The sequence below is a fragment of the Electrophorus electricus genome, chromosome 2 (assembly GCF_013358815.1).
Source record: "Electrophorus electricus isolate fEleEle1 chromosome 2, fEleEle1.pri, whole genome shotgun sequence".
Lineage (NCBI taxonomy): Eukaryota > Metazoa > Chordata > Actinopteri > Gymnotiformes > Gymnotidae > Electrophorus > Electrophorus electricus.
In genome coordinates this window covers 27,326,833-27,354,756 of record NC_049536.1, presented here as the reverse complement: position 1 = coordinate 27,354,756, position 27,924 = coordinate 27,326,833, and the positions used below count along the sequence as shown (strand labels likewise).

General features: G+C 46.5%; 1 protein-coding gene across 3 annotated transcripts in view; it reads left to right on the top strand.

Moving 5' to 3' along the window:
* The window catches only part of znf385b (zinc finger protein 385B), an 89,061-nt gene extending 61,812 nt beyond the window's left edge, over window positions 1-27,249 (top strand). For all 3 annotated transcript variants that reach the window (XM_035520127.1, XM_035520126.1, XM_035520124.1), the window contains exons 3-9: window positions 2,743-2,885; window positions 10,879-10,989; window positions 19,942-20,107; window positions 23,177-23,479; window positions 24,264-24,445; window positions 25,010-25,108; window positions 25,616-27,249. In XM_035520127.1, the coding sequence (XP_035376020.1) occupies window positions 2,743-2,885; window positions 10,879-10,989; window positions 19,942-20,107; window positions 23,177-23,479; window positions 24,264-24,445; window positions 25,010-25,108; window positions 25,616-25,828 (1,217 nt within the window). In that variant the 3' untranslated portion in view covers window positions 25,829-27,249. The remainder of the gene's footprint in view (window positions 1-2,742; window positions 2,886-10,878; window positions 10,990-19,941; window positions 20,108-23,176; window positions 23,480-24,263; window positions 24,446-25,009; window positions 25,109-25,615) is intronic.
* The last annotated feature ends 675 nt before the right edge of the window (window positions 27,250-27,924 follow it).

Below are 27,924 nucleotides of genomic sequence, written 5' to 3'. Positions count from 1 at the left end.
AAACGTAACAAGAGTTGATGATACTTTGCAAAGACAAACTGAACACACGGGGTTTAAATACTGAGACTAATGGGGGCTAACAAGCTACAGGTGATTGCAATAACAAACAGATATACTAACCAAGGACGGAACCAAAAGAAACCGACACAAGGAAGCACGAGGAAACAAAACGAAGTAAACAAACATGATAGCGTTGCCATGGGAACCGCAATGCCAGGGAGGGGCAAACTTGACACAGGTGTGTTTACAGACGTTTGTAATTAATCTTCCGCCTCGTCCACTGTTTCTGCCTGCTTCAAACAACCAATCACTGTTCTCGTGACCAAGCGTAATTAGGCAACCTGTTTAAGGGACCGGAATTCTATTGCACTAGCCACCCTCGTCGCTAAGGGCTCCAAGAGACATATCAAAGAAATGATCTGCTCCACGACTCCTGCAGCACTGACTCTACTGCTGTCAAAATAGATCTACGGCTGATGCAACTTCCACTGCATTGCACACAGTACTCGCCCATCTGAAAGGAGAAACACCTGCGTGAGAGTGCTGTTTGTGGACTGTGGCTCAGCGTCGAGTACTCGAGTGCCCTCGCCGGACAGTGAGCTCAGAGATCGGGGTCAAAGTTCAGCTGGGTCTTCAGACTCGTGGCGTTTCCCCATCTCTCAATCTCAACACAGGGGCTACACAGGGCCTCCCCAGGGCCTCTGGAGGGGCTACACAGGGCCTCCCCAGGGCCTCTGGAGGGGCTACACAGGGCCTCCCCATGGACATGTCGATCCCTTCTCTACTCTCTGCACACCTGTGACTGTGTTGACAAATACAACAAACCTCTCCATTGAATTTGCCATTGACACCACTGTTACAAGCATCGTCACAGCGAGGAGGGTACTGGTGTGTCACAGTGGTACCACGACAACAGCCTCAGCTGAAGAAATGACTGTCGCCATGGAGACAGTTGATGACTACATATGTCTTGCTGTCCACATCACAGGGGACAAATCAGCCTGTTAGTGGTGAAAAAGCTATGATGGGTCTACCATGTCAGACACCTCAGGACAGGAAGTTTGGCTTGATCCCACAGACACTCGGGTCATTCTGCACTAACCACTCGCAGCCCAGAGGATTATGGGAAGTGATCTCATCTTCCTCCTGCTCACGTAAACAGGTTCCAGGATATCTTTTGGGCTTCTCAGTCACAACATCTCTGATCTCCATAGCGATTTCATATATATTACATCACAGCATTCGCCATTACACTCTGCACTATAGATACAGATTCTATGGACCCAGCTTTGCATATTGTTGCCCTGCGTATATATTTGCATATTTATAACTTTTCCCTTGTATTTATAGCATCTTCTTCCCATCTCCTCCTTCTCTCTCTCTCTGCATTGTTGTTGGGTCTTGCACATTAGAACTTTTTTTACACCATTTTTAAATTTTTTTTTTTTTTTTTTTTTTACACATTTACACCTTTTTTTAATAGGTCATACTGTGTATAGTGTGTAGTGAGAACTTCTCTCTAGAACATGTTCACCCTAATATGTGTATGAGCTTAGATGTTGAACACTGCATCCTGGGAAAACAACACATTTTTATCTCAAAAGACGTAGTAGTTATAATAATAATAACAATTATTATTATTATTATTATTATAACAGGCAAGGTTAATGTTACTAAATGAGCTTCCCGCCTGAGATTCTCAGTGTGTAGCTGTCTGACGGCCATGAGTTATTGATTTTCAATAATTCGTTATGCTTTTCACCACCAGTGCCAAATCCAGGTTGGGGGGTGTAAAGGTCTCAGTATGTGTGTACAATGCCTGCAAATCGCGTGTGTTTTGACTGACTCAGACCTGAACAGATCATGTGTGTTTTGACTGAGTCATAGACCTGAACATATCACGTGTGTTTTGACTGAGTCATAGACCTGAACATATCACGTGTGTTTTGACTGAGTCATAGACCTGAACATATCACGTGTGTTTTGACTGAGTCATAGACCTGAACAGATCATGTGTGTTTTGACTGAGTCATAGACCTGAACAGATCACGTGTGTTGTGATCTGTTCAGGTCTACGACTCAGTCAAGTGTGTTTTGTTACGTCTTGGTGTAGAGAACCTTCCTTTAGATTCTCTGAAGGAGAAAACATGGTAATAGTTAGCGGTGGTTAAGCGTTTCCTGTGGTTCCACACGTTCCTGTACTTCCCCATGGTGCACTCAGGCTGTTGGGATAGAATGGATTCTTTTTATAGCATCCGTAAGACGGTACCTGTCACCGCGCCGCCCTGTCTAATTGGTCATGGTGTCGCGAGAAGGCGTGTGATGTGATTACGCTCAGGAGACCAGCGAACATGGTGGAACAGAAAGCCCAGCGGCCCAATCACAGGTTGACTAGAAATAGATTTTTGTCTTGTATTGGTATGAGTGTCCCTGTCTGTTTCTCTCTCGCTCTCTCTGTCTCTCTGCTTTCATTTTTTAATCATTGGGCTTCATCTGAGGAAGATGATGAGTAACGTTCCATTGACTGCTGCCTGCCTCTTGTCCCACTGTTCTTATTTCTCTTGGAGACTCTATCGGTTAAATATACATGACTGTGTGTGTGTGTGTGTGTCAGAGAGAGAGAGCCTTTTTTTTGTGAAGAATATAATGTTTCATCATTTTTTCTCTTTTCTTCTTCCTCTCAATCCCTTTGTTCTCTCTGTCACTCTCTCTTTCTCTCTGTCTCTCACACACACTGCACAGGAAGTTCCGGTCATAACACCTCACTCCCTTCGTTAGTGCGTACCCCTCCACTGATGATGCAGTCCAGCCTGGACATGAAGCCCTTCATGCCATTTCCAGTGGACAGCTCCACGCCTGTTGGCCTCTTCGCCAATTTCAGCACGGTAAGCCCAGCCACACGTATTCATCCGCCCCTAGCACAGTAAACTACACGTATTCATCCGCCCCCAGCACGGTAAACTACACGTATTCATCCGCCCCCAGCACGGTAAACTACACATATTCATCCGCCCCCAGCACGGTAAACTACACGTATTCATCCGCCCCCAGCACGGTAAACTACACGTATTCATCCGACCTCAGCACGGTACGGTAAACTACACGTATTCATCCGTCCTTCGCACGGTAAACTACACATATTCATCCGCCCTCAGCACAGTAAACCATGTATTTATCCGTCCTCAGCAGGTTAAACTACACGTATTCATCCGTCCTTCGCACGGTAAACTACACATATTCATCCGCCCTCAGCACAGTAAACCATGTATTCATCCGCCCTCAGCACAGTAAACCATGTATTTATCCGTCCTCAGCAGGTTAAACTACACGTATTCATCCAGCCCAGCAGGGTAAACTACACGTATTCATCTGCCCCATCTCTTTGTCTTTCTCTCTGTCTGTCTCTCTGTCTGTCTGTCTCTTTGTGTCACCACGCTCTCATTCCTACCTGCTCAGTGTATTGGAAATATTTGTAAAATTGTGAGTGTAAATGGAGCATGCAGGCTGAGGTCTGTACTCTATGGCGGACCGTTAGGAGGGAGTTGGTCATTTTGTTCAGTTGCTGGTTGCTTAAGTAGGGCACGAGCTGGGTCTGTATGGGAAACATTGGGATATCAGCACAGTTGACAGCAGTGCAGTGAAGAGTGTGTGTGTCTGTGTGCAGCCGCGCATGCCCGAGTGTGTCCGTGCGTTCTGTTTGTGTGTACGTTTGATGGAAAGCCAGACGTGTCACCCTTCAGGTATCGATCCCAGCTCCCCCCCGCCCCTCCACTCCATCCCCCCTCCCCCAAATGAGAGGGAACGAAATCGATTTGTGCTTTTATCTCTCCAGAGCCGACAGCAGGGCGCTGTGATGGGACAGGACAGAGCCAGAACTGATCTGAAAAAGGTCCGACACGCACAGGTTGGGTCTTCTTTAAGGCTGACCAGTCCAGCACAACCCCTCTCTTCCTCTCATTATTCCAGTTTCACTGGGTTAAGATAAAGGTGTTTGGACTGGTTGTAGCTTCCACCAACCAGCTCAGAAACCAGCATGCAATATTTATTCGTTAAAAAAGTGTGTGAAATCTTTGCCAGCATCTTCAGCTTCCTGTTGCCATAATGGCGGTTTACACATTGTGTTCTTAATGCATTTTTCTCAATAATCTTCTCATAAAGGTGAGTTAGATTATGGGCTTATGAAAGGTAAACATATCTCACTGCAGTTCTTCAGTGGTTCATTAGGGTCCACTGCCTTCACATAGGTGTGTTTGGAAGTGGCGGGAAACTCTCCAGAAGCAGACCAGTGCTGCACAGGTCTGACTTTCTGCCAGCTGTGTGTGATTCACACTCCTGTTTTTCTCTCTGGTCTGCCAGAGTTGTTGGTTTTAAGACACACGCGTCATGACTCAAGGGCGTCGTTGTGGAAATGCTGAGGAGGTTCCAGTTCCTCCCTGGTGAGATGAAGGCCACAGCGACAGTCATTTGGCTTTAAATGCACCCGAGCAGCTTCGGAAGGAAGCGGTATTTAAAAGGCTACCTCCTTGGGACTCGAACAGCGGCCACACAGCCAGGAGTTTTGGCAGAGAGCGTGTTGTGATGTAGCGGGTGATTAATTCCCCGTGTTAGTGCTGTCGTACTGTTCCAGTTCCAGACAGTGACTGAATGAAAGGTGTTTAGAAGTCAGTGCCTTTTTTCTCATTCTCTCCTGCTCTCTCTCACTTTGTCTGTAACTCTCTGCCTCACTCTCATTCTCTCTCTGGTTCTCTTTGTCAATTACTGGAACTCTGTTGAAATCCTCTCTCTCTCTCTCTCTCTCTCTCCTCTCTCTCTCTCTCTCTCTCTCTCTCTCTCTCTCTCTCTCTCTCTCTCTCTCTCTCTCTCTCTCTCCTCTCTCTCTCTCTCTCTCTCTCTCTCTCTCCTCTCTCTCTCTCTCTCTCTCTCTCTCTCTCTCTCTCTCTCTCTCTCTCTCTCTCTCCTCTCTCTCTCTCTCCTCTCTCTCACTCTCTCTCTCTCTCTCTCTCTCTCTCTCTCTCTCTCTCTCTCTCTCTCTCTCTCTCTCTCTCTCTCTCTCTCTCTCTGTGTGTGTTTTTGTCTGGCACTGACCCATTATCTCCTTATCGCAGTTTAGTGGACACCTCGTCTTGAGTCAGGGACGTCTGTCAGCCTGGCTAACGCTCACTGCCTTCTCTGCAGCCCTATGCCCAAACGCGTCTGACCCTGTCATAATCGCCGCTTAGCTGTCAGACCAGCGACGCTCCGAGTCGCAATCACCCCACCGCGAACCGAGCTTAATTAAACGGCCTTTGTTACGCCACCAAATTGAAGTTTTTTTGTTTTTTGTTTTGTTTTTTTTTTTCGAACCAAGTTAATAACGATGATTGCGGTACTGATGCATGCGATTGGGAGAATTTGCTGTGAGCCTTGAAGGCATCATTCAATCATTGCTGAATCTCTCCCCTGTAAGTGTTAGCGCGCATTACTTAATGCCCGTTTTCTCTTTGACTTTCAAATTACCTGCTTCACGGCAACAAGAAGTAATCGAATGTTATGTAACCCATATTTAATGAATATGCTTATAGAAGTATGCTTTGTCTTTGTGGTAGACTATGACCTAAAGCGGGCCTCTGCACAGTGCAAAAAATCACCTTACTAACTGGAAGGAACTGGAACGTGAATAAAAATGTGAACTGGAAATTTCAGATTTTTTCTTCCCTTAAATTATATATTTTCTTAAATCAAACTGGGAGTTTTTATTTATTTTTATTTTTTTTGCAGTACAAGGCGTGTGCTCGACTGGACATGCGCCTCCGCTGACGATTGGACAGAGAGCAATTTTTTCTGTAGCACCTTGAGCAGATGTGTGTGTGTGTGTGTTTGTGTGTTTGTGTGTGTGTGTGTGTGTGTGTGTGTGTGTGTGTGTGTGTGTGTGCGCGTGCGTGCACTGCCCGGCCCTCCTTCCCAACGTGCTAATGTAAATAGAAATAAAGAAAAATGAAAAATAGACTTTATATCAGCATATTTGCGCCGGCTGCTTGCGAATGTGACTAATAAGGAGTAATAAGAGGAGAGGAGGATTAAGGGGCTCCGCGTGGGCTCACACCTTTTCTCTGCTCCTTTCTTCTGCTAAGAACGTACTGAGCGAGAATCTGATGCTCTTACCACCTTTGAGTCACCCGCCACGGTTCCTCAGCGCTTGTTGATGGCTTTACCGAGGAGCAGAGTGCTGCGATGAGCAAGGATGTGAACGCACACACTTGCTGCGCTGGCTAAAATCAGTGCCTTCAGAGACATCTTATGGCTGGAGACCACTCATAACCACGGACAACGCGGTTCTCCACTCCCCAGTTACGCTGGTTACCAGGTTACATTACCCATCAGACTAAGCGCTCCCAGTAAAGCCAAGTGATGGAGAAAACTGGGAAGAGCGAGAGATGAAATGGAGAGAGAGCACATTTATTGGGTCTCACATATCCAGTCCAGTGCTGTTTTCTGTTTGTAAAAGAATCGACACTCAGGAGGGAGTGTGTGTCATCTAAAGTACATGTGAAGGTGTGTGATTGTTTAAACTGAAGTGTGAGCGCTTAGTGTCAGCAGTCAGAGAAGATTGGAGAGTTCTTCTCTGTGTGTTTGTCTCTCTCTCTCTCTCTTTTGCTTTCTGTCTTTCTCTCTCTCTTTCTTTCTGTCTGAGCCCCATGATTCTACTCAGCAAGGTAATGTCATGAAGTATTCCGCTGATGGCTGAAGTCCGTACCTGAGCACGGTGTGCTCGAGCTGAGGCGTCTGTCGCATTCAGACTGGAGGCCATGAAACAGCTACTTACCCTAGCTGTCTGTAGCAGATCCACGTGTGTGTGTGTGTGTGTGTGTGTGTGTGTGTGAGAGCGAGAGAGAGCACGTGTGTGAGCATGTGTCTGAGAGAGATGGTTAATTCCAGATAATTATAGTTTGAGGGTGATTTGTAGTAACGTTATTCAAGTTCATTTTGTTTGTAAAATACATTGTTGACCAAAGCTTAGTACATAAGCCTCAGCAGATAAACATTCCTTACACCTTTCTCCACCTCTCCAAATGAGGCACAAACAGACGTGTAATTGACAGACTATGTTCCTGAGTCCCATAAATCACTGCGTAATATACGAGAGCTGTCCAACCATCTCTGCTTATCTATACATAATGCATTCAGCTGTTTTCAAAAGCCAGTGGATAAAAGTCCCTTTTAAGCTGGCATTTAAAAAGGAGGCTCATCTGAGGTCCGAAGGGAAACTGTTCCGTAGTCTCGGTGCTGCAGATGAAAAATGCCTGCTCCCTCTCTGCTTGAGCTGGGATCCGGACAGCGTCTGGAGCAACTGCTAGGTGAGATCTGGAGTAGTGTATGGCACATGAGTGTCTGCAGTCGAAGAGAAGTCCAGTCGAAGAGGGGCCCAGTCGAAGAGGGGCCCAGTCGAAGAGGGGCCCAGTCTGAGAGGGGCCCAGTCTGAGAGGGGCCCAGTCGAGGAGGAGCCCAGTCTGAGAGGGGCCCAGTCGAGGAGGGGCGCAGTCTGAGCACAGCCCAGTCCATTCACAGCATTGTCAATAAGACTTTTTCTTGTGTCCTACCCTGTACAGGAGCCTTTGTAGGAAGACAGAGCTGCTTCTATACTAGCTGTATGTGTGAGAGCTGACTGGCCAGTTCCAAGGTACAAGACATTACAGATGTCCCAGTGAGAGGAAATAACTTTTTCTAAGAAATGATTTGATTCTGGCAAAGGTTAAGTGTGGGTAAGGTTAGGGTGTGGGTAGGGTTGGGTTGTGGGAAGGTTAGGGTGTGGGGAAGGTTAGGGTGTGGGTAAGGTTAGGGTATGGGTAGGGTTGGGTCGTGGGTAGGGTTAGGGTGTGGGTAAGATTAGGGTGTGGGTAAGATTAGGGTATGGGTAGGGTTAGGGTGTGGGAAGGGTTAGGGTGTGGGAAGGTTAGGGTGTGGGGAAGGTTAGGGTGTGGGGAAGGTTAGGGTGTGGGTAAGGTTAGGGTATGGTTAGGGTGTGGGTAGGGTTAGGGTGTGGGAAGGGTTAGGGTGTGGGAAGGTTAGGGTGTGGGGAAGGTTAGGGTGTGGGGAAGGTTAGGGTGTGGGTAAGGTTAGGGTATGGTTAGGGTGTGGGTAGGGTTAGGGTGTGGGAAGGGTTAGGGTGTGGGAAGGTTAGGGTGTGGGTAAGGTTAGGGTGTGGGTAGGGTTAGGGTGTGGGAAGGGTTAGGGTGTGGGAAGGTTAGGGTGTGGGTAAGATTAGGGTATGGGTAGGGTTGGGTTGTGGGTAGGGTTAGGGTGTGGGAAGGGTTAGGGTGTGGGAAGGTTAGGGTGTGGGTAAGGTTAGGGTGTGGGTAGGGTTAGGGTGTGGGAAGGGTTAGGGTGTGGGAAGGTTAGGGTGTGGGTAAGATTAGGGTATGGGTAGGGTTGGGTTGTGGGTAGGGTTAGGGTGTGGGTAGGGTGTGGGAAGCTTAGGGTGTGGGTAAGATTAAGGTGTGGGGAAGGGTTAGGGTGCCTGCCTCTACACCTGACCTCTCCCTGTGGTTTCCCGACAGGCCACATTACTGCTCGCCCCCCAGTGCCCCATACATGTGTGGCTGGTTTTCTTTTTCTTGACTGCGTGACTCAAGCATGCTGGGAGCTAGAACAGAGCAAAGACATGGACCACACCACCTGGGACACTGTGTGGAACGAGCTGCAAAACACCGGCTGTCCCACGCTGTCCTGAGCTGCACGTGCCACTACACACAACTCTCTGCCACAGAGCACAGTGTTAGTGCCCCCTGCAGACCGTGTGCTGTAATCACCAGTGTGAGTAGTGCTTGCTCCACAGCTGCCCGAGGAGAGGTTCTGCTTACGGTACGATTAAAAGCGACTTTATCAGTTAAGGGGTGCAAGCGGCTGGTGCGAGCAGCAGCAGTGGTGGGAAGGTAATGCGCTCTTAATGGATCGAGTTGCTGACGCTCGCATGGTGTAACCAGCATCACAGCACGGAGGGGTTGCTGTCTCCTATTTACCTAATGCTCATCAGCCATTCAGAGCTAATCAGCAGCCTGAGCCACCAGGATCAGCAGGCAAGCTGAGTGTGTGTGTGTGTGTGTGTGTGTGTGGGTGGAGATGTGTGGGTGTTTGACGGAGGGAGAGAGGAGCAACGTGTTGCCAAGAGCGCAGACACCTTCTGCTCTCCACAGAAGCAACACATGTCACAGGCTCTCTCTCTCTCTCTCTCTCTCTCTCTCTCTCTCTCTCTCTCTCTCTCTCTGTGTCTCTTTTGACTTTCGTCTCCGTCACTTGCGTGCCTGCTGTTTCTCGCGAGCGCTCTCCGTCCGCTCCAGGTACGTGCTGCCATTGTCTCGTGAAATGATTTCCTCTTTCTGTTTTTTTTTTCCTTCTTTTTCATCCACTGCGAGTGCCTCGCCTGCATTAGATGTATCGTGCTTGAGTGTCGTCGAACGTGCTCTGAAAGATTCCAGACCCGACCGCGGCAATGGCCACGGCTGCCGAGGTTAAATGAGTTGGAGATGCTTCTCGAAAGCAGCCTTTGTGTTTACAGGTCATGCGTAACTTTGAGCAACGTTTATATGTTTTATAAATGAAGATGTTGTAAATGCTTGTCTTCAGACACGTGTACAGCTCAATGCATCTCACATATTTTGCCAGTTTTGTTTTAATTTAATTTTTAAATTCATTAATAAAATAATAATAAGTTTGTGCTGAAGGTGTTTGTGCTGAAGGTGTTTGTGCTGAAGGTGTTTGTGTTGGAAGTGTCAAGGTGTTTGTGCTGAAGGTTTATGTTAAGGTGTTTGTGCTGAAAGTGTGTGCTGAAGGTTTGTGTTAAGGTGTTTGTGCTTAAGGTGTTTGTACTGAAGGTTTGTGTTAAGGTATTTGTTCTGAAGGTTTGTGTTAGTGTTTATACTAAAGGTGTTTGTGCTGAAGGTGTTTGTGCTGAAGGTGTTTGTGCTGAAGGTGTTTGTGCTTAAGGTTTGTGTTAAGGTGTTTGTGCTGAATGTGTTAAGGTGTTTGTGCTGAAGGGTTGTGTTAAGGTTTTTGTACTAGAGGTGTTTGTACTAGAGGTGTTTGTACTAGAGGTGTTTGTGCTGAAGGGTTGTGTTAAGGTTTTTTTATTGAAGTTGTTTGTGCTTAAGGTTTGTGTTAAGGTGTTTGTACTAGAGGTGTTTGTGCTGAAGGTGTTTGTGCTTAAGGTTTGTGTTAAGGTGTTTGTACTGAAGGTTTGTGTTAAGGCGTTTCTACTGAAGGTGTTTGTGCTTAAGTTTTGTGTTATGCTTGTTGGGCTGGAGCTGAGTGGCTGTTTGTTGTTTTATCTACCACATACCCATTTTTATATAACCATTTCCCTAAACTGATTCTAGCACACACCATTTCATATTGATCTGTGCTGCAGTCAGAGGAGGGGTAATGAGAAGTCAGTGGTGGCGTTCGATGGAGCTCACCTCCTGAAAAAAAAAGGTTTCCTCTGTGCATTTGCTCTGCCCCCATCCTGTCTTTGTTCACCAAACAATCAGACTATCTGTTTCTGTTGGATAGATTTTGGGAGGGGCTCATGCTCCTGCACACAGGTCACCGCCACGGATTCCAGCGGGAAAACAGCGACGGCGCTCTCGCATGGCGCTCTCGCACGGAGCTTCCTCTCCTCGTGCACATTTCATGTGTTTAGAGTCCCAGACACTCTGGGCTTTCTGGTGCTTATTTACTCAAAGCACTTTTTTTTCTTTTTCTCTCTTTTTCTTTCTTTTGTTCTTTTTCTTTCTCTCTCTTTCCACCCTCTTTCTCCTAAATTTTCCAATTTCTCTTTCTGTGCCTTCTCTCTCACCCTCTGTTCCCGCTCAGTGCTTTGGTGCGGGTCTTTCTAAGACAGTTCTTCTGTTGTCTTGTTTCCAGATGGATCCCGTCCAGAAAGCAGTTATCAACCACACATTTGGAGTCTCCATCCCTCCGAAGAAAAAACAAGTTATTTCATGCAACATCTGTCAGCTTCGCTTTAATTCAGATGTGAGTACTGAACCAAGCTCTTTGATTTAGGCATGAGTACTGAACCCTTTAATTCATATGAGAGTACTGAACCCAGATTTTTAATTCAGATGTGAGTACTGAACCTTTTAATCAGATGTGAGTACTGATCCCAGATCTTCTCCTGAGCCCATGGCGTTGTTTGTCTGTCCAGAACTGTGAGCGGTTTTCTCTGTTTGCAGGCAGCATCATGCTCAGTCCGTGTCATGTTGTCTGTACGTCCGTCCTCTCTTCGTGTGGTCCGTACGTCTGTCCTCTCTTCGCGTGGTCCGTACGTTTAAAAGCGGATGAGAAATGAGCTCTTTTCAGTTTCGGTTCACCTGTGCGTTTTCACGTCAGGTATTGCAGCCACTGCTTGTTGTGATTTTTTCCCTTGCTAATTAACCATTTAAAGCCTGATAATTGGCTGATTGCTTGAGCCATAACAGGGAGCAGGGGAAACGCTACCATGCGCAGCGCAGGTGTACCAAAGCACCAGAACTGGAGTGCACTGGCTTCAGGTTGACCCTGAGTCGCTAAGAGAGCCCCGTGCTTTTCTAAGCTCTCACTGGCTCTCGATTAACCCCAGATTCCAGATCAGTTCTGTAGTGACTGCTAGCGCTCTCCATTGCTAGAGGAAGCCAGATAGGAGCCGTAATGTATGGTAATGCTTTGCCCAAGCAATGATGTCTCTGCATCAACCCCCCCCCCCCCCCCCTAGCTCTCTCTCTCCCAGGAGAGGTCTTTTCTTAGTTGTAGTTTGTGTACTGCCTCATATTTTATTAATTTCACTCTATCGGGGAGGTTTTTCAGCTTGGAGAATATTACTGGTTTATAGTGTGTTTTTCGGTAAATGTCACTGTGAGTGCGGCGAACTTCTCCGATAAACGGAATTCTGCAGTGAGATGCACAGTTCAGCTAATCTCATTACATGATTTTTATGCACGGAAGGCATCAGACGTTTCTGTTCTGGCCGAGGAAAACTCTTCAGCTGCGGAGAACATGGGTCAAGTGTTGTGATGTTGGATAAATATGCTGGTGAATCTAAACGTCTTCAGCTGCTGAGTTTATGCCGTTACTGACTGCTCTTTCATTTGCCCTAATAACGCACCATCACATCCTCATTTTTCTTCTACAACTATCCCTCACTCCATCTATTGGGCAGGCAATAAAATGCCAGTGGTTTCACGGTGAGCGCAAGTGTGTGTGCACGAGTGTGTGTGTGTGTGTGTGTGTGTGTGTGTGTGTGTGTGTATAAACATAAGCACACAGGTGCAAATAGTTTTCCAGAGTAGTCGACACCCCTGGGCTGGAGGTGTGTTGTTGTTATTGTTGTTGTCGTCGAGTGTGTTCGTGTGTGTGTGTGAGTCCATCTCTAGAGGAGAAAGAGTAATTACCTGTTGTACACCATGTTGCCCCGCACTCTCTCAGCATTGATTAAGTCGTTTAATTTAAGATGAATAGCACAGGGTGGCATTGAGCCCAGCCCAGCCAGGCCTCCCACCACGATCCGTAATTGAGAAAAGGCTTGTGTGTGTGTGTGTGTGTGTGTGTGTGTGTGTGTGTGTGTGTTTGAGCGTGAAGCGAGCGCACGAGGTTGTGGGAGCACATGGCACATCCAGGGCCTGTGGAACACCTCTGCATGCGAGGGGAGCATCGGCCATGACTCCCACAGGCTCGTCCCCGTTCCACTGCTGCTCATGCCCACGCCGCGTAATTAGTTGATTGTTATTGACTTTGAAAGCAGCTTCATCCCAGCAGGGTGGAAAACACCCTGAATCGCAGCAACTGTAAGATATTAACTGTCTCCTCCTCTCTCTCTTTCGCTCTCTCTCTCTTCTCCTTTCTTTTTTTCTTCTCTCTTTCAGTAAGATAGGGAGACAGGGTAGTGGCATCAGAGCATGGTAAAAATCTAACACGGTTGCTTCTCACACGTTTCAGTAGTGATCACTCGCAGTGCCGTGTGTAAAGTTCACGTAGGGCACAAATGATTCTCAAAGCAGACCTCCTCCTGTAAAACCAACAGGGGCCCTGATGACAATACTTTTAGGTGTCTTGTGATCACCTGCACAGAACTCCACCCCGTGTGGCGTGCCTGAGTTAACCCTAAGGGTCACGACAGGCTTAGGGGTCACTGCGGAACATGAATTCAAGGGGCTCAATCTGACCTGGTCCAGCTCCTCCCATGTTGGTCTTCCATTGGTCTAAAAGTCACATTTTCCCCTCCCCCTACAGTTATGTCATACTGTAACATTTTATGCAAAAAGTGTAGTGGGTGTAGTCAAGTCCTGGCCAGTGAAATGAAAGCAGTATGGGAGGGGCTGGATCCCATCTGGTTTCTCTTCCTGGACTCCTGAGTCTGCTGCAAGGACCACCTCCTTCTGCAGTGCTGCGCCTATCAGTGTGTCAGAACACTGACCCTGGACCTTCTGGACCCCGTGACTGGACAGAGAGGGAGGGGGCTAGGGACCATTGGGGGGGGTTCAACGGGTTTCAACGGTGCATCAGGCAGGTACTTTTTGCTGTATATGGTGGTTTCTCACGCTCAGAAGTGGAAAACCTTCATCTCTGGCTTCATTACAGCCTAGACACTTCTCAGTTCTGCTGCCAGTGTGTGCGTGTGCGTATGTGTGTGTGTGTGTGTGTGTGTGTGTGTGTGTGTGCGCGCTCGTGGTGTGTTGGGTGGGGATTAGAAGCTCTGTGATGTAATTTAATCCTGTTCTTCAGGGCATGCTGCATATTGCCATCCTGTCCTATAGCCAGTGGTAGGAAACAAGGCAGGAAGTGTGAAGATCTCTGCCAGCAGTGTCACGGCTGAGGCCTTTTCTGTGATGATAACCCCACACAACCGTGAGGCATGGAAGGTGTAGTCTCAAGGATTATTTAAGCCTGCGTCTCCCACAATGCACCACAATGTATAAAGTATAAAGTCTGACAGTATGAACCCTGATTAGCCTCAACACATTTTGAGCTAACAGAGATCCTTACTTCTCTGCCTACTGTTAGTTGATGAGGATTGTTTTAAATGTGCCTTGACCTTTAACCTTCCTCGTTACCCTACATAAGGAGTTCTGAAGGACACATGCTGAGTTGATAAGGGACACAGGGAGTTGGACGGGAACTAGTCACAACTGACGCTGGGATACAAATGACTGAATAAGGTCTAGCGTAGAATTTCAACCACATTTACAGGATATAGCAGACGCTCTTATCCAAATTGACCTGACTTGAACCCCCGACCCTGGTATTAGTAGCACCCAGCTCTACCAGGTGAGCTACAACACTAGCAGGTGAGCCACAGGAAGAGCTTTAACACTCTAGCAGGTGAGCCACAGGAGAGCTTTAACACTCTAGCAGGTGAGCCACAGGAGAGCTTTAACACTCTACCAGGTGAGCCACAGGAAAGCTTCAACATTCTACCAGGTGAGGCACAGGAAAGCTTTATCACTCTACCCGGTGAGACACAAGAGAGCTTTATCACTCTACCAGGTGAGCTACAGGAAAGCTTTAACACTTAAAGTGGAAAAACACGGTAAAGTGGAGCAGTTGTTTAAGCCTTCAGAATCCCTGAGAAATAATGGAATTCCACATCCTGAAATATTTAGTTTATTTAATGAATGATTTGAATAATAGTAGACCTTAATATCACATTTGATGTTTGAAACCAATTAAAATTGTTAAAGTAAATTTCAACAGTTTGTAAAATTCCTCATAAGTAAAACCATTTTTTAAAAATTTGGTTTTTGTTTTATTTGTTTTATTCAAATTAATGATTACTAATTGATTATTAATGATGTAAAACAATAATTATAGTAACTCCTTAAGAACAACAAAGCTATCCAGTGACATTCCGTGGACTGCCAGCAGTACACACACCTTTCCGTAATTTGGGGCCTAAGTCAGTTGCTGAAAGGGCAGTACTGGTGTTACTGGGATTGCAGCGCGTGCTAGTTTACTGGGAGACGAGCCGAGATGTTTGGTTAAGGTGAACAGGTACCGTATTGGCTGGTTCTATCCATCGTTACAGACCCGCGCTGACTGATAGTCTGCATTCCGGACGATGTGCTGGTTGTGGAGTGATCGATGTTCTAAGCTCTCATCACACTTTACTAACCCTAACGGCAACTCTGGATTCAGACATGCTTACTATTAAGATTCATGTTTCCAGCAGTGTTTATTATTATTATTATTATTATTATTTTAATCCTCACAAAACAGGCAAGCTCATGTTTTGGTTCTTTGCATTTATATTTTTGTCATGATTATGTATTCCGCTAGAGCACAAAGCCAAGCTACAGGTCCTTTTCTTAGCGGAGACGTGACATTTTTGCAGATACAATGCACTGATTTAAAATATCTACAGTACCAAGAGCCTGGTCTCTCCTCTCTTCTCTTCTCGTCTTTTCTCTTCTCTTCTTGTCTCGTCTTGTCTCTTCACTTCTCTTGGGCGCTAGGACCAAATCAGCCTTTATCAGCGTTTCCAGCAAACACCAACATTCTTCAAAATGTCAGGCCAGTTGAACCAGGATCAAAGTTGAGATACATCCTAGACACCTCCCCACAATCCCCTTTGGGCTCAGGAGTCTTTGGTAGGCGCTTTTAGTGCGAGTAGTTTTTGTATTTATCCGCACGCCGTACGAGCGCGCTAATGAGCCAAACGAGCTCTGGTTCGTTAGAGAACGTTAGACCAACGCGTCTTTACTTAAAGGCTCCACTTGATTAACATTCCCTGCTTATTTTTCCTGGCTAGCCATTAGCTGATGGTAAAGGTATCAAGATAAGCAATGTTTTTCCCACGTTACGTTTTCCAGCACTTAATTAGCTATGAATTGCTGTGTTTCAGTCAGAGTGGTGTGGTGTCTGGGCATATTAAGAGGTCTTTGTGTCTTTAAAAAACATTGTAAGGACAGAGCAGAGAATCGCGGTGGCTGCTTGCAGGTAACTAGCGTCTTCTGAAAGCCCAGAGATAACAACACTGCACATTTTCAAAGAAGCGTCTGCAAAGCTGCACTTTGTAGTTGGGCACAAAAACCCCACGAACCCCATTCAGACTGTGCTACAGGAAATACACACCATCAGCTGGACCTTTGAGAAAAGCCGGTTTCCTCAGCCAATAACGTTGCCATGTCTTCAGATATGTGCTTGGAAAATGGACACGGCCTTTGAGCCATGCCGGGTCTGGCTGGATGGGTTGTGGTACGAAATTATGGTTGTAGTTATTGTGGGGTTTTTAGTGTGGGTAAAATGAAGGGGACAGAGATGTGTAGAGAGGTGGCGTCTGATGCCCAGGTCCTGGGGAACATGACAGAAGGCTAATCGTTCTGACAGCTTGTGTAAATACACACTAAATTCATGTAGCGTAATTAGCCCATTCAACTGAGACTACCTGAGTCGCTGCTCTGATAGAGGCTTCTGAGGCAGTGCAAACACACACACACACGCACACACACAAACACACGTATGCACGATTGCGCACATATTTACTCACAATATACACACACTCATGTATAAACACACGCATACATTGACTCACATTTTCATGTATAAACATACGCATACACATACTCAAGCATAGAGGTACGCGCACACACACACACACACCCACACACATACACACACACACACACACGCGCGCGCGCACACTCGCGCACGTGCACACACACACGCACGTGCACAGACATGCACGGTCGCGCATATATTTACTCAGGCTAATAAACACACACATGCACGCATATATACACACATGTATAAACACACATGTGCATACATTGGCTTACATTTTCATATATAAACACACATGCATACACATACTCAAGCAGACAGACACACACACATGCAGACAAGCTTCAGAAAGCACATATTCACTCTCACTCAACATGGGGCGCTGAGCCACAGCCATACTCGAGTACAGGAGGAGAAAGCCATGGAGGAGCAGACATGGGGAAGACGTCGGAGTGTGCGTGTGTGCGTGTGTGTGTGCGTGTGCGCGTGTGCGCGTGTGTGCGTGTGTGTGTGTGTGTGTGTGTGTGTGAGAGGGAGAGAGAAACAGCTCCATTCAGAACCAGACAAAAGCATCTGTGTGTGTGTGTATTTGTGTGTGTATTCTCTCACTGCACACCAGTGTTGTGGAGGATTGTCTTGTGTTTCTGACAGGTGTCTTATACAGTAGCTGAAGGCTAAATGGAGAGGTTCTCACACAGCTGTAGAAGAACGTCCTCACGTGACTCCCCACTCGCAGATGCAAATATCACCAGGCTTATTTCCCTCCCTGCTCTGTAAACCCTGTTCCCTGGTCATGTTCTCTCTCTCTCTCTCTCTCTTCTCTCTCTCCTCTTCCTTTCTTTCTCTCACTCCGCCTGCTTGTTGTAAATCCTCTCTGCAAATGATCCGTTTAATACGTAGCGTGTCGAGCCACACAGTGGAAGCGTGTGGAACACGCCTGCACCTCTACAGTGACATGACGACAGAGCGTCTCCATACAACAGGCTGTGTCATGTCAGCTCTGGATATTGGCGCCGGCATGGAGGGATTATCGTCACACACCCACCAAGCTTTGGTACAAGATAAAGTGTTTGATTTGTAAATATGTCTAGAATCTGGCCCGGCATCCATGCGCTGGTGACTCTGCAGGATGGGGAGGGCTTTGTGCTGCCACGGTAACCACTGCTCTCTCAGGTGCCACTGGTACAGCTGTATCAACCGGTCCTCACGTTGCTCACACAGACGAGCTGTGTGGACAGGTGCTATGAGTGTTGATGAACCTGGCTGTCTCACTCTTCTTCTTTCTCTGGCTGTGTCATGTCTCTCTGTCTCTCTCTGTTGTTCTTTCTGTTTTTGTGGGAAAATAAAATTTTTTACTCTTGTGTTTTTCATCAGACGTTTGTGTTTTCCATTGCCGTCTCACTGCTTTAAGTGTGCATACCACCTAAAGTCCATAATTTATCCTGAAAACGGTATGGAGTATACGATCCATCATAATGTGATTTATTTCTAACTGGAAAGCGATGTCGCAGAACAGTAGCAATGGCGTGTGCTGGGGAGAGACTAGGGCTCCACCTTGCGCAGTGATTCCCAGAAACTGCAGCTACGTCTCATGTGATCTTCAGCACGAGACGGTCACCTGCCTTCTAACTCACCACATGATCCGAGGGTTTAGTGAAGGGTTCCTCTAGGCTGCCTCCAGAGTAGTCCTATGTTTATTTAATTACATCAAAGCAATTAATTATTTGAATTGGTGAACGGAATTAATTGAATTAATTAAAGGAAACGAAATTGGATATTTGGAGGAGTGTTGCTTTAGCTCGGAGCACCAGATTGAGGCCAAGCTGATTGCTTTCCGTCTGCTCAGTGCCACGGTGCTATTAGCAGTGAGTTCTTCAGAGGGCTTTGTTTGTGTGATTCCTGTTTATTTGTTTTGATAACACAAATGTGTCACCGTTGAAGTTCCTCGTTCTTTACAGAGGCACCTCCAGCTGAACTTTTATTATGGCACGCTGTTGTTAATGTGTCAGCAGGAATGAAAGAAGATATATGGCAAGCCACTAGAATCTCCTTCTAAAGACTCTGATTTCTCCGAGTTCAGCAGCCAGACTCATCACTCTCAGGTTCTCAGGATTGTAAATGTTGGTGTGTGATCTTTACACGAAGACATTATTCCAGCTTTGCCTCCTCTGACACGTCATAAAGATTACAACGTTTAGTTTCTTCAGCAGTAATTCATAAAAAACTGAACGTTATATAATGTTTTATATATGTATGTAAATAAGCCAACAAAGTTTGAGGGCTCGAATACGTCCTTTAAAGAACTCGTGAATGGTTACAGAGTAGCAAAATGCTAAATAGAAGCTAATTAAGGGTAATTGCACAGTGTCTTGGTAGGATGTGTGAGACGTTCCAGCAGGGTCCATGTGGACTTGTCAAAGCCACAAGATAAATCTCTCCAAACCTGTAGTTAGAAGACGTAACAGAGTGTCTGTATCTGAAGTGAAAATCTATCACCGGGTCTGTAGAGACCTTAATGGCTTTGATCTCATGAAAACGAGAAAGTGAACCTCTAAAGCCCACGGCAGCCAGAAATTCAAGAGCTTTCTAATCCTCCAGAAGCGCGGCCTGTCCCTAAAGTCTGAAGTAGCCATTTTCCCCCGTAAATGAACAGCTGACAGAGACGCAGGTCCACGTGGAAGCTGGCCCGACTCTCTCGGCTGTTGCCTGCCTGAATGCAGCCTCTTCATGTCTGCTTTTTCTCTGCTGCAAATCAATTTAATCCAGCTGTGTGCTACTAAATCAATTTAATCCAGCTGTGTGCTACTAAATCAATTTAATCCATCTGTGCTCCACCACTCTCTGTCACACTAGTTTTACAGTAACTATTAATCTCCAATTTATCAGTCCCTGGTTTTTAACTTTTTTTTTTTCTAGGCCACTTGCCTTAGTTTTTCCCGTTGGACCTGTGTTTGTTTCTCAAAGCTGTTTGACGCCTTTGTGTGTTTGCATGTGCATGTGTGTGTGTTCGTACATGTGTTTGCGTGTGTGTGAGTGCGCGTGCGTGTGTGTGTATATGTGTGGGTGCATGCATTTGTGTGTGTGTGTGTGTGTGTGTGTGTGTGTGTGTGTGTGCACATGCTTGCAAGCATGCTTGTGTGTTTGTGTGCGTCTGTATGTGAACAGGTGTGTCTGTGTGTGTGCACGCATGCACGTGCATGCCGAGGTGTGTGTGTTTGTTTGTTTGCGTGTGTGTGTCTGTCTGTCTGTGTGTGTGTGTGTGTGTGTGTGTGTGTGTGTGTGTGTGTGTGTGTGCATGTGTCAATACCTTCCATGATGTTAGAGACAGTTGTTTTCCATCAGTTGTATATCAGTTGTCCATCGGTTGTTGTACATCAGATGTTGTATATCAGTTGTTGTCCATCAGTTGCTGTCTATCAGCCTGATTTGCGGTTGGCTTGTTGTTCTTCGTAGAGCCAGGCGGAGGCACACTACAAAGGGAGCAAACACGCCAAGAAGCTCAAAGCCCAGGAGACCACCAAACCAAGAGGTGGCCCCGCCCTCGATGCCACTGCACAGCCAATCAGCACTGTCCCCGCCCCCTCCGGCACGGTCACTGACAGCAGCTCTGACCAGTCAGGTTAAACGCAACTTTTGTTGTCATGACCTGCTCCGTTACCCTTCTGCTTCACTGGTTCCTCCTCCTCCTCTCCTGACCCTGGTGTTTGGGATGTGCTCTGTGAGCATGCAGCCATCACACTTTCTGTTTATCCCTGCTGCATCCCTATTTCAGTTTTTCTCTGAGTGTCTGTGTGAATGTGTGTGTGTGTGTGTGTGTGTGTGTGAGTGTGTGTGTTTCTGTGTCTGTGTTTGTGTGTGTGTGTGTGTGTGTGTTTCTGTGTGTGTGTTTGTTTCTGTGTCTGTGTGAGTGTGAGTGTGTGTGTGTGTTTCTGTGTCTGTGTTTCTGTGTGTGTGTGTGTGTGTGTGTGAGTGTGTTGTCATACAAGCACTCTCTACTCACACCCATTCGTCCACGTGTATTTTAGGGAGTGTGTGACGCCTGAAATCAAACACCCACAACTGTGAGTATCTCTCATAAGAGAACCAGCCTACGCTGACAGACATCAGCACATGCTGGCTACAGAGTTCCTTCAGATTCTGAACTGCTGATGTGTTGATTTCTGTCCTGTCATGTCTGACGTGAAGGTTTTGATGAGGGGCACGCACACACACACACACACACACACACACACACACGCAGTACTGGGCATTAATAGCTGTGGGCCATCTCTGTGTGCTTACTGGCAATGTATTTAATTCTCCCATCTCCTTAATTTCTCTTGATTTTGGCTCATTGTGCAGTTCAAGAACAACAGCAACAACATGATCTTTGTCTCAGATATAGATGCAGATATAGAATGCTGTTATATACAGTCCCATGCACCCCGAAGCAAGATAATCTGACATAATCATTTCCTGATTTAAGATATGGACTGGAGCGCAAAAAACAGACACCACAGGACTCTGGAGCTGCATATCCCTTCTGTCATCTCTCTCTCTCTCTCTCTCTCTCTCTCTCTCTCTCTCTCTCTCTCTCTCTCTCTCTCTCTCTCTCTCTCTCTCTATCCCTCTCTCTCTCTCTCTCCCTCCCTCACTCTCTCACTCTCTATCCCTCTCTCTCTATCTCCATAGACTGGTCATGCTGCTCCTCATTTCTTAGCCAGCTCTGCTTCTAATTGCTATGCAGCGTCCCTGATCGAATCAGGCCAGATGAACATCAGGCTGCTTTGCAGATGGCTTGTGGCCCCTCGCTGTCATGGCCGCGTCTGAACATAGAGCTGCAGTCGCTCCCAGACAACAGCAGCAGGCCTGACTCTACTCTGACTCTACGCTGACTCTACTGCTTGCTCTGACTCTACTCTGACTATACTGATTCCACTGACTCTACGCTGACTACTGCTTGCTCTGACTCTACTGCTTCCCTGACTCTACTCTGACTCTACTGATTCCACTGACTCTACTGCTCGCTCTGACTCTTACTACTCCCTCTGACTCTATTGCTCGCTCTGACTGTACTGCTTCCACTGACTCTACTCTGACTCTACTGCTTCCAGTGACTCTACTCTGACAATACTGCTCACACTGACTCTACTCTGACTCTACTGCTTGCTCTGATTCTACCTGACACCACTGCTCCACATAAAGTGCAGGGACTTCAGGATCGTTAAAGCTACTCAGGTGTTTTATGTGAGAGTGCTCTCTGTGATGACGCTGAGCTGTATCTGTGCTCTCTGACTCAGTGAGACAATCTGGATTACACTGCTGAACTGTGGCCCCTCTCCCTGACTCAGTGAGAGCCGCTCTGGAGATGATTCCAGTATAAACCAGCAGAGGCGGCCGTGCTGGCCATGTGTCGTGCTAGACTGGCTTTGACCAATATTGTTGTTGTTGCCATTTTTCCCCCCTCTGTGATTATTTGTTCTTTTGTGATGAGTTATGGTGTTGTTCCCCTGTTCCAGTAGATGTCAGAAGTCTCCAATTTCACCACAGTGGGTGTTTTTCAGACACAGAGCAGAAACACCGCAGTGCAAAACAAAGATAAGACTTCAGACAAGAAGTGCATGCTGAAGTTAACTATTGGCTTTGTGTGTGTGTGTGTGTGTGTGTGAGAGAGAGAGAGAGAGAATGGAGTGGGAGGTACAGGAGTAGCAGGAGTTTGCAGCACTTCCAATCTACAGATTGAATGTAGCATCAGTAGACGTTTAGTTGTCGTGTGATGGTGCTGTCAGTTCACGGTAGCCCTGGAGGAGACTTCAGGCAGGGAGTCGGAGGCTAAGCCCAGAATGACTGCAGCAGTCTCCCCCTGTGCCGAGGACAAGGTGCTCCACTGCTCTGACATCACGCTCAGAGTCCTGGAAGGCTCCCTGTGGCACGTGGGGGTGGGGTGTCACTTTAGAGACTTCCAGTCCTGATAGCCGTGGCAGCATCCAGGCAGAGGAGGTGGCCAGCTTAGCTGCTGCAGCTCTGTCGATACAGAAAGCGGAGCTCCCGCCTCCAGGGATGGCCCTTATGCAACACACACCCCAGTGCAACACCTCTCTGCAAGCACACACAGCAGAGGAGTTAAGCACGAGTCACTGAGCAATACAGCGTTCCACAATCTTCAGAACTAACTGTCAGCTCGTCTCTTGGCTCTCCCCCTTTTTGCCCTCTCACTTTCTCTTGCCTTTCTACTTTCTCTTTCACCTCTTTCTGTCTCTTTGCCCCCTCCCCCCTTCTCTCTCTCCCCCCATCTCTCTCCATCCTGTCTCTCCCCTCTGTGTCTCTCTCTCTCTCTCTCCCCAATCTCTCTGTCTCTCTCTCTCTCCCCAATCTCTCTGTCTCTCTCTCTCTCTCCCTCTCTCTCCACTCTTTCTCCCCTCTCTCTCTGTCTCTCTCTCCATCCTGTCTCTCCCCTCTGTGTCTCTCTCTCTCTCTCCCCAATCTCTCTGTCTCTCTCTCTCTCCCCAATCTCTCTCCACTCTTTCTCCCCTCTCTCTCTGTCTGTCTCTCTCCATCCTGTCTCTCCCCTCTCTCTCTCTCCATCCTGTTTCTCCCCTCTGTCTCTCTCTCCCTCTCTCTCCACTCTTTCTCCCCTCTCTCTCTCCATCCTGTCTCTTTCTCCCTCGCTCACTTTCTCTCTCTCTCTCTCTCTCTCTCTCTCCCACAGAGAAAAGCGTAGAACCTTCTGCCGCCCTCAGTGCCTCGGCTCCCCCGCGACCCTTCACCTCCGCCACAGCCGCTCCTCCCAACCCTCCTCCCATGTCCGTCCTCTCCAACCCTCCGCTCGCGTCGTCCGGTCAGCCTGTGGAGGCGGCTGGTCAGGCTCCATCGCTGAGGAGTGCCCCCAAACCAGCTGGCCGGGCCGAACCCGGCCAGGAGTCCGAGGAGGAGAAAGCCAAGAAGCTTCTCTACTGCTCTCTATGCAAAGTTGCTGTCAACTCCCTCTCACAGCTGGAGGCTCACAACACAGGTTCTGAAAACATCCCCCCCCCCCCCCCCCCCCCCCCCGCTACCCTGTGGGTCCTGGGTTTCTCACTCTCATTAACACCGAATGCTAAGAATGCCTGCAACCTGTGAGAAATCTCAACGAGCGTGTTCCCTGGTGCGTTTGTTCTCTGGCAAGGACACACTTAGTCGAGTCTGAACAATCCGCAGAGGTGTTAGCTGATATATTTTGAACATTTGACCAGATGCATTTTAAATTGTCTTAAATGGAACAGAAATGCAGGCTGGGTGTTGCGTCCCCCTAATCACATCCTGGAACACGCACGCTGAAAAGAAATCAGCGCTGAGACTGGGAAGAGATTCACAAGGGGGTTACAGCCACATTTATCAGGCCTCTAGGCACTGAGCAGCACTAGATCTTTCATCCCTTTGGTTTACTACATATTTGTTGTGCAATTATTTGCTATTTATTTTGATTAATAATATTTACTAAGCCAGTTGTGCAGCATTTATTATCTTGGTATTGTGTGACATGAAATATCAACATTAACATTTTCTGATTCTGTCATTAGGAAAAATCTTATTATTGTTTGATTTTTATTACTGAATCAATTAAGTAAATATAGCTTGTAGAGGAAACACTGTGTGTGTGTGTGTGTGTGTGTGTGTGTGTGTGTGTGTGTGTGTGTGTGTTGAAAGACCTCTGAATTGTCCTTTTGTCTGGAAACTGTACAATTTTGACATCTACAATGTCTTACTACAGTACACTAGTTCCTCACTTGGAATATCTGTATATCTATATTTGGCAGGTTCAAAGCACAAAACGATGCTGGAGGCCAGGAATGGGGCGGGGCCTATTAAGGCGTACCCCAGGCCTGGGTCGAAACTCAAAATGCAGGCCAACATCCTGAAAGGCTCGGGCTTACAGAACAAGACGTTCCACTGCGAAATCTGTGACGTGCACGTCAACTCCGAGATCCAACTCAAACAGGTGCGCTGCAGTACACGCGTATCCGACAGGACTCCAACGTGCTAGCTCTGCTGATGACCCATGACCTCTGTTTGCTTTCACGTACCGTTAGCATGCCACGTTAGCACCCACGGCTGAAGTATTATCCTTATTCTTCCCAAAGATTTCTGTTCCAAGAGTTTAAAGTATAATTGAATTGAAGTCACCTACCATGCGTTTGTTAGTTGCTATGTGAGCGTTAGGACTGAACTCTGCAGTAGAGTCAACCTCCAAAGGCAGGTTCCCTCACCTTCCCATATGTTTAACAATTACACTTTCAACATTTCACACATGCTCTTATCCAGAGTGCTTTATATGTCCACTTGGACAGTGACTGCTCTGTGGTGTTCCCATGACCTTGGTGTTGTTGGCACCTTGCTCTAAAATAAATATACATATACAGCAATGATATTTTATTTTCTAAAATCCATTAAAATGTGTCCCCAACCCAAACTGCTCACGTAGCATGCGTCTCCGTCAGTAAATGTGCGCGTGACTTGGCTGGATGAAGTTCTGTGAATTTTTTTCTTTCTGTCCGTTCCCCAGCACATCTCTAGCCGGAGGCACAAGGACCGGGTAGCAGGCAAACCCCTGAAGCCCAAGTACAGCCCTTACAACAAGCAACACCGCGGCTCCATCTCCCTGGTAACGCTTCACCTGAGCACCTCATTACCTGCGGCGCGCTTTAAGAGCCACTCGTGTTTCAGGGGTCAGAGGTCGTCAGTGCAGGACGGTTAAAACGTGACTCTTCACTTCGTCACTGGCCCTGGTGCTTCACGCTTAGGACGGACAGCTTTTATTCCCTGTTCTCTTCCAAGAAGTCCTCAGTTAGGAAATACACACCCCCCCCCCCCCCACACACACACACACACACACACACACACACACACACACTTACACTTACACTTACTTGGCGTTTTACATTAGCTCCAATGACAGTGTCACAAAAGAAAAATGTTTCCATAGAACAAACGCAGGTAAACATTTAGTTTAAAAGTACCATGTTTATAATTATCGCTATAGCAACACCCACACTCACAAAAGTGTCCACAAAAGTGCCAGCAAGTGAAGGAATTCACACCTGAATGAGACGGCATAGACTTACAGTTCCAAATGTTTCTTCATTAGCTCCGTTTCTCTTCTCTTCTGCAGGCTAAGCTAGCCTTTCAGAAGGACCTGATGAAGCCCATCTCACCCAGCTTTCTCTCCACACCCTTCTCCCCTACCACGATGCCCTCCATCTCGCTACATCCACGCCCCAACGCTTCCATCTTCCAGACTGCCACGCTGCCTGCCTCTTTCCTCCGGGCGGCGCCAGGACCCATTCGCCCCTCCACCGGCTCGATCCTTTTTGCCCCTTACTGAGACCCCACACCGGCCTGGGGCGGGCGGGAGAAGCACCTGGGTGACCATGTCGGACGGCCCCACCCCTGAGCACACAGGCCTCGGAGCCGCACCCAGTGCCGCATGCCCCGCCCACCGGCAGAGATGATGCCCAATCGGCTGTCAGAACTACACGGCCATTAAAATAATAATTTTTTAAAAAATCAAAGAAGAAAACGAAACAGAAACTTCTTTTCCTCAAAGTTCCAAGCTCTTAGGAGCTGCTGGAGGGCGTGTGGATTCCCGCAGAAGGAAAGATTTAAAAAAAATGTTTGAACTGCTTCCTGATTGACTTGAATGATCATGGTCTTCCTATTCATCTGAACCGACAGTTCCACATACGCACGCACACACATGCTGTAATGGAAATGACGCTGAAAAACAATCGAAAAATCCTCAATTCATCGGGGAGTATGTGTTGAGTCCGTGGCTCGATGTCGTCAGGGAGTCCATGATGCGGTTTTGGCCAACGTGCTGTCCTGTGTTGTGTAGTCGGTGGACTTACCCACACCTGCTTTCCACTTCCCTTCCACAACTGTTCTCTTGGTTTCTGCGCTGATGTCGTAACTATAGTTTCCTTCCCATGGCTCCCAAAGAAATTTCATCCTTAACTGCTCAGTTCATATTAAACTTGGTCCATGTTAAATCTGGTTCATCCGCGCAAACACAGAAAAGATGCGCACACGTTAAGGTTGTCAGCTGTCCCGTTTCCATTTTTAACAAAAAATGAATTGGATCCGTTTTCTCATATTGGAACCTTCCGGACAGCCACAGGTCTTTCATCTCTGTGATACCTTCATTTTGTACTGAGGCTGCACTAATCTGCAGTTCTTTGGCCATGCAATAATGTACAGTGTGTTCAATATTGAATTCCCCGTAGTGTATTTAATGTTTACCTAAGATGTTGCAATACTAATTGTACTTTATGGTGTGGAGGAGATGCTAAGACACATAGACACATTTATTTGTATTTTTAGATCAAAGAAAGAGAAATTACCATTCACAGATAATTCTTTATTTCATAGATCATCATATGTATGAGAGTATGTACATAAAGATATTTCATTTTCAATAAAATAATATATTTAAATGATTTTCTTCCAAAACTTATATTGTACAGTACTTTTTCGTGAACAGAAGATCCATATTAAAATTTTCTTTATGCTTTCTAATAGGACAGACCTAAGGATGTATTAACATAAAAAACATGCTAGATGAAAAGAAATTTCCTGTCCAAAATGTACAGTATTTATTTTGAGAAACATTTTTAATGATGCAGTCGATCCAGATGCATTTCATCTTATTATTTCGATACAGATTTATTTATTTGTTGGTTTTTAATATGTGGTGGATGTTGGTCTGTTATTCCTTTGTGTTTCTTTTATTAAACCCCCAGTCTTGAATTATGGGAGATTATCGGGTTATGTTATAATATATAAGCTTACCTTTTAATAAAATTGTACTAATCATTTTAATAACTAGTGGGTTAATGCTTCTAGAGGTTGCTGTGTTTCAGTTATTAAATTATTACTATTAGTATAATAGTTGCAAAGTAATATAATCGTTGCTAAGTACCACAAGTCTGGAAGTGTTAACCCATGACTTTTTACAGTGTAGTTTTAGAAGCAAAAGTACGCTTTCTTATATACATGCTATACCCATCGCATAACATCGTGCTATTATTTCCAAAGGGAACACATTGATAAGGTACAGGAAGTTGGTTCATTTTATTTGATTTTTTATTTTTTTTTTACATGTTACTTATTATTTACTTTTCAGTTTTGCAAGGCATTCCCCATTTAGGCATTCTGGTTCATCACCTGCTGGTGGCCCATATAATCCTGTTATTTACCTGTTTGTTGTTGTTGTTAACACGAGCAGTAATGCACGGCGTTCATAGCTAAACTGTAGGTCACTGGTTGTTTGCATATTCAACAAATATGCATATGGTGTCCTTGCATTTCCCCGAGCGTGCTAAACACCTTTAAGTATCACGTGTGACATGGGGAAAGCAGAACCTTTAATGGAACTGCCCATTATAACTGGTGTTCTTGTCCACCCGATGATTCATGTGTCTT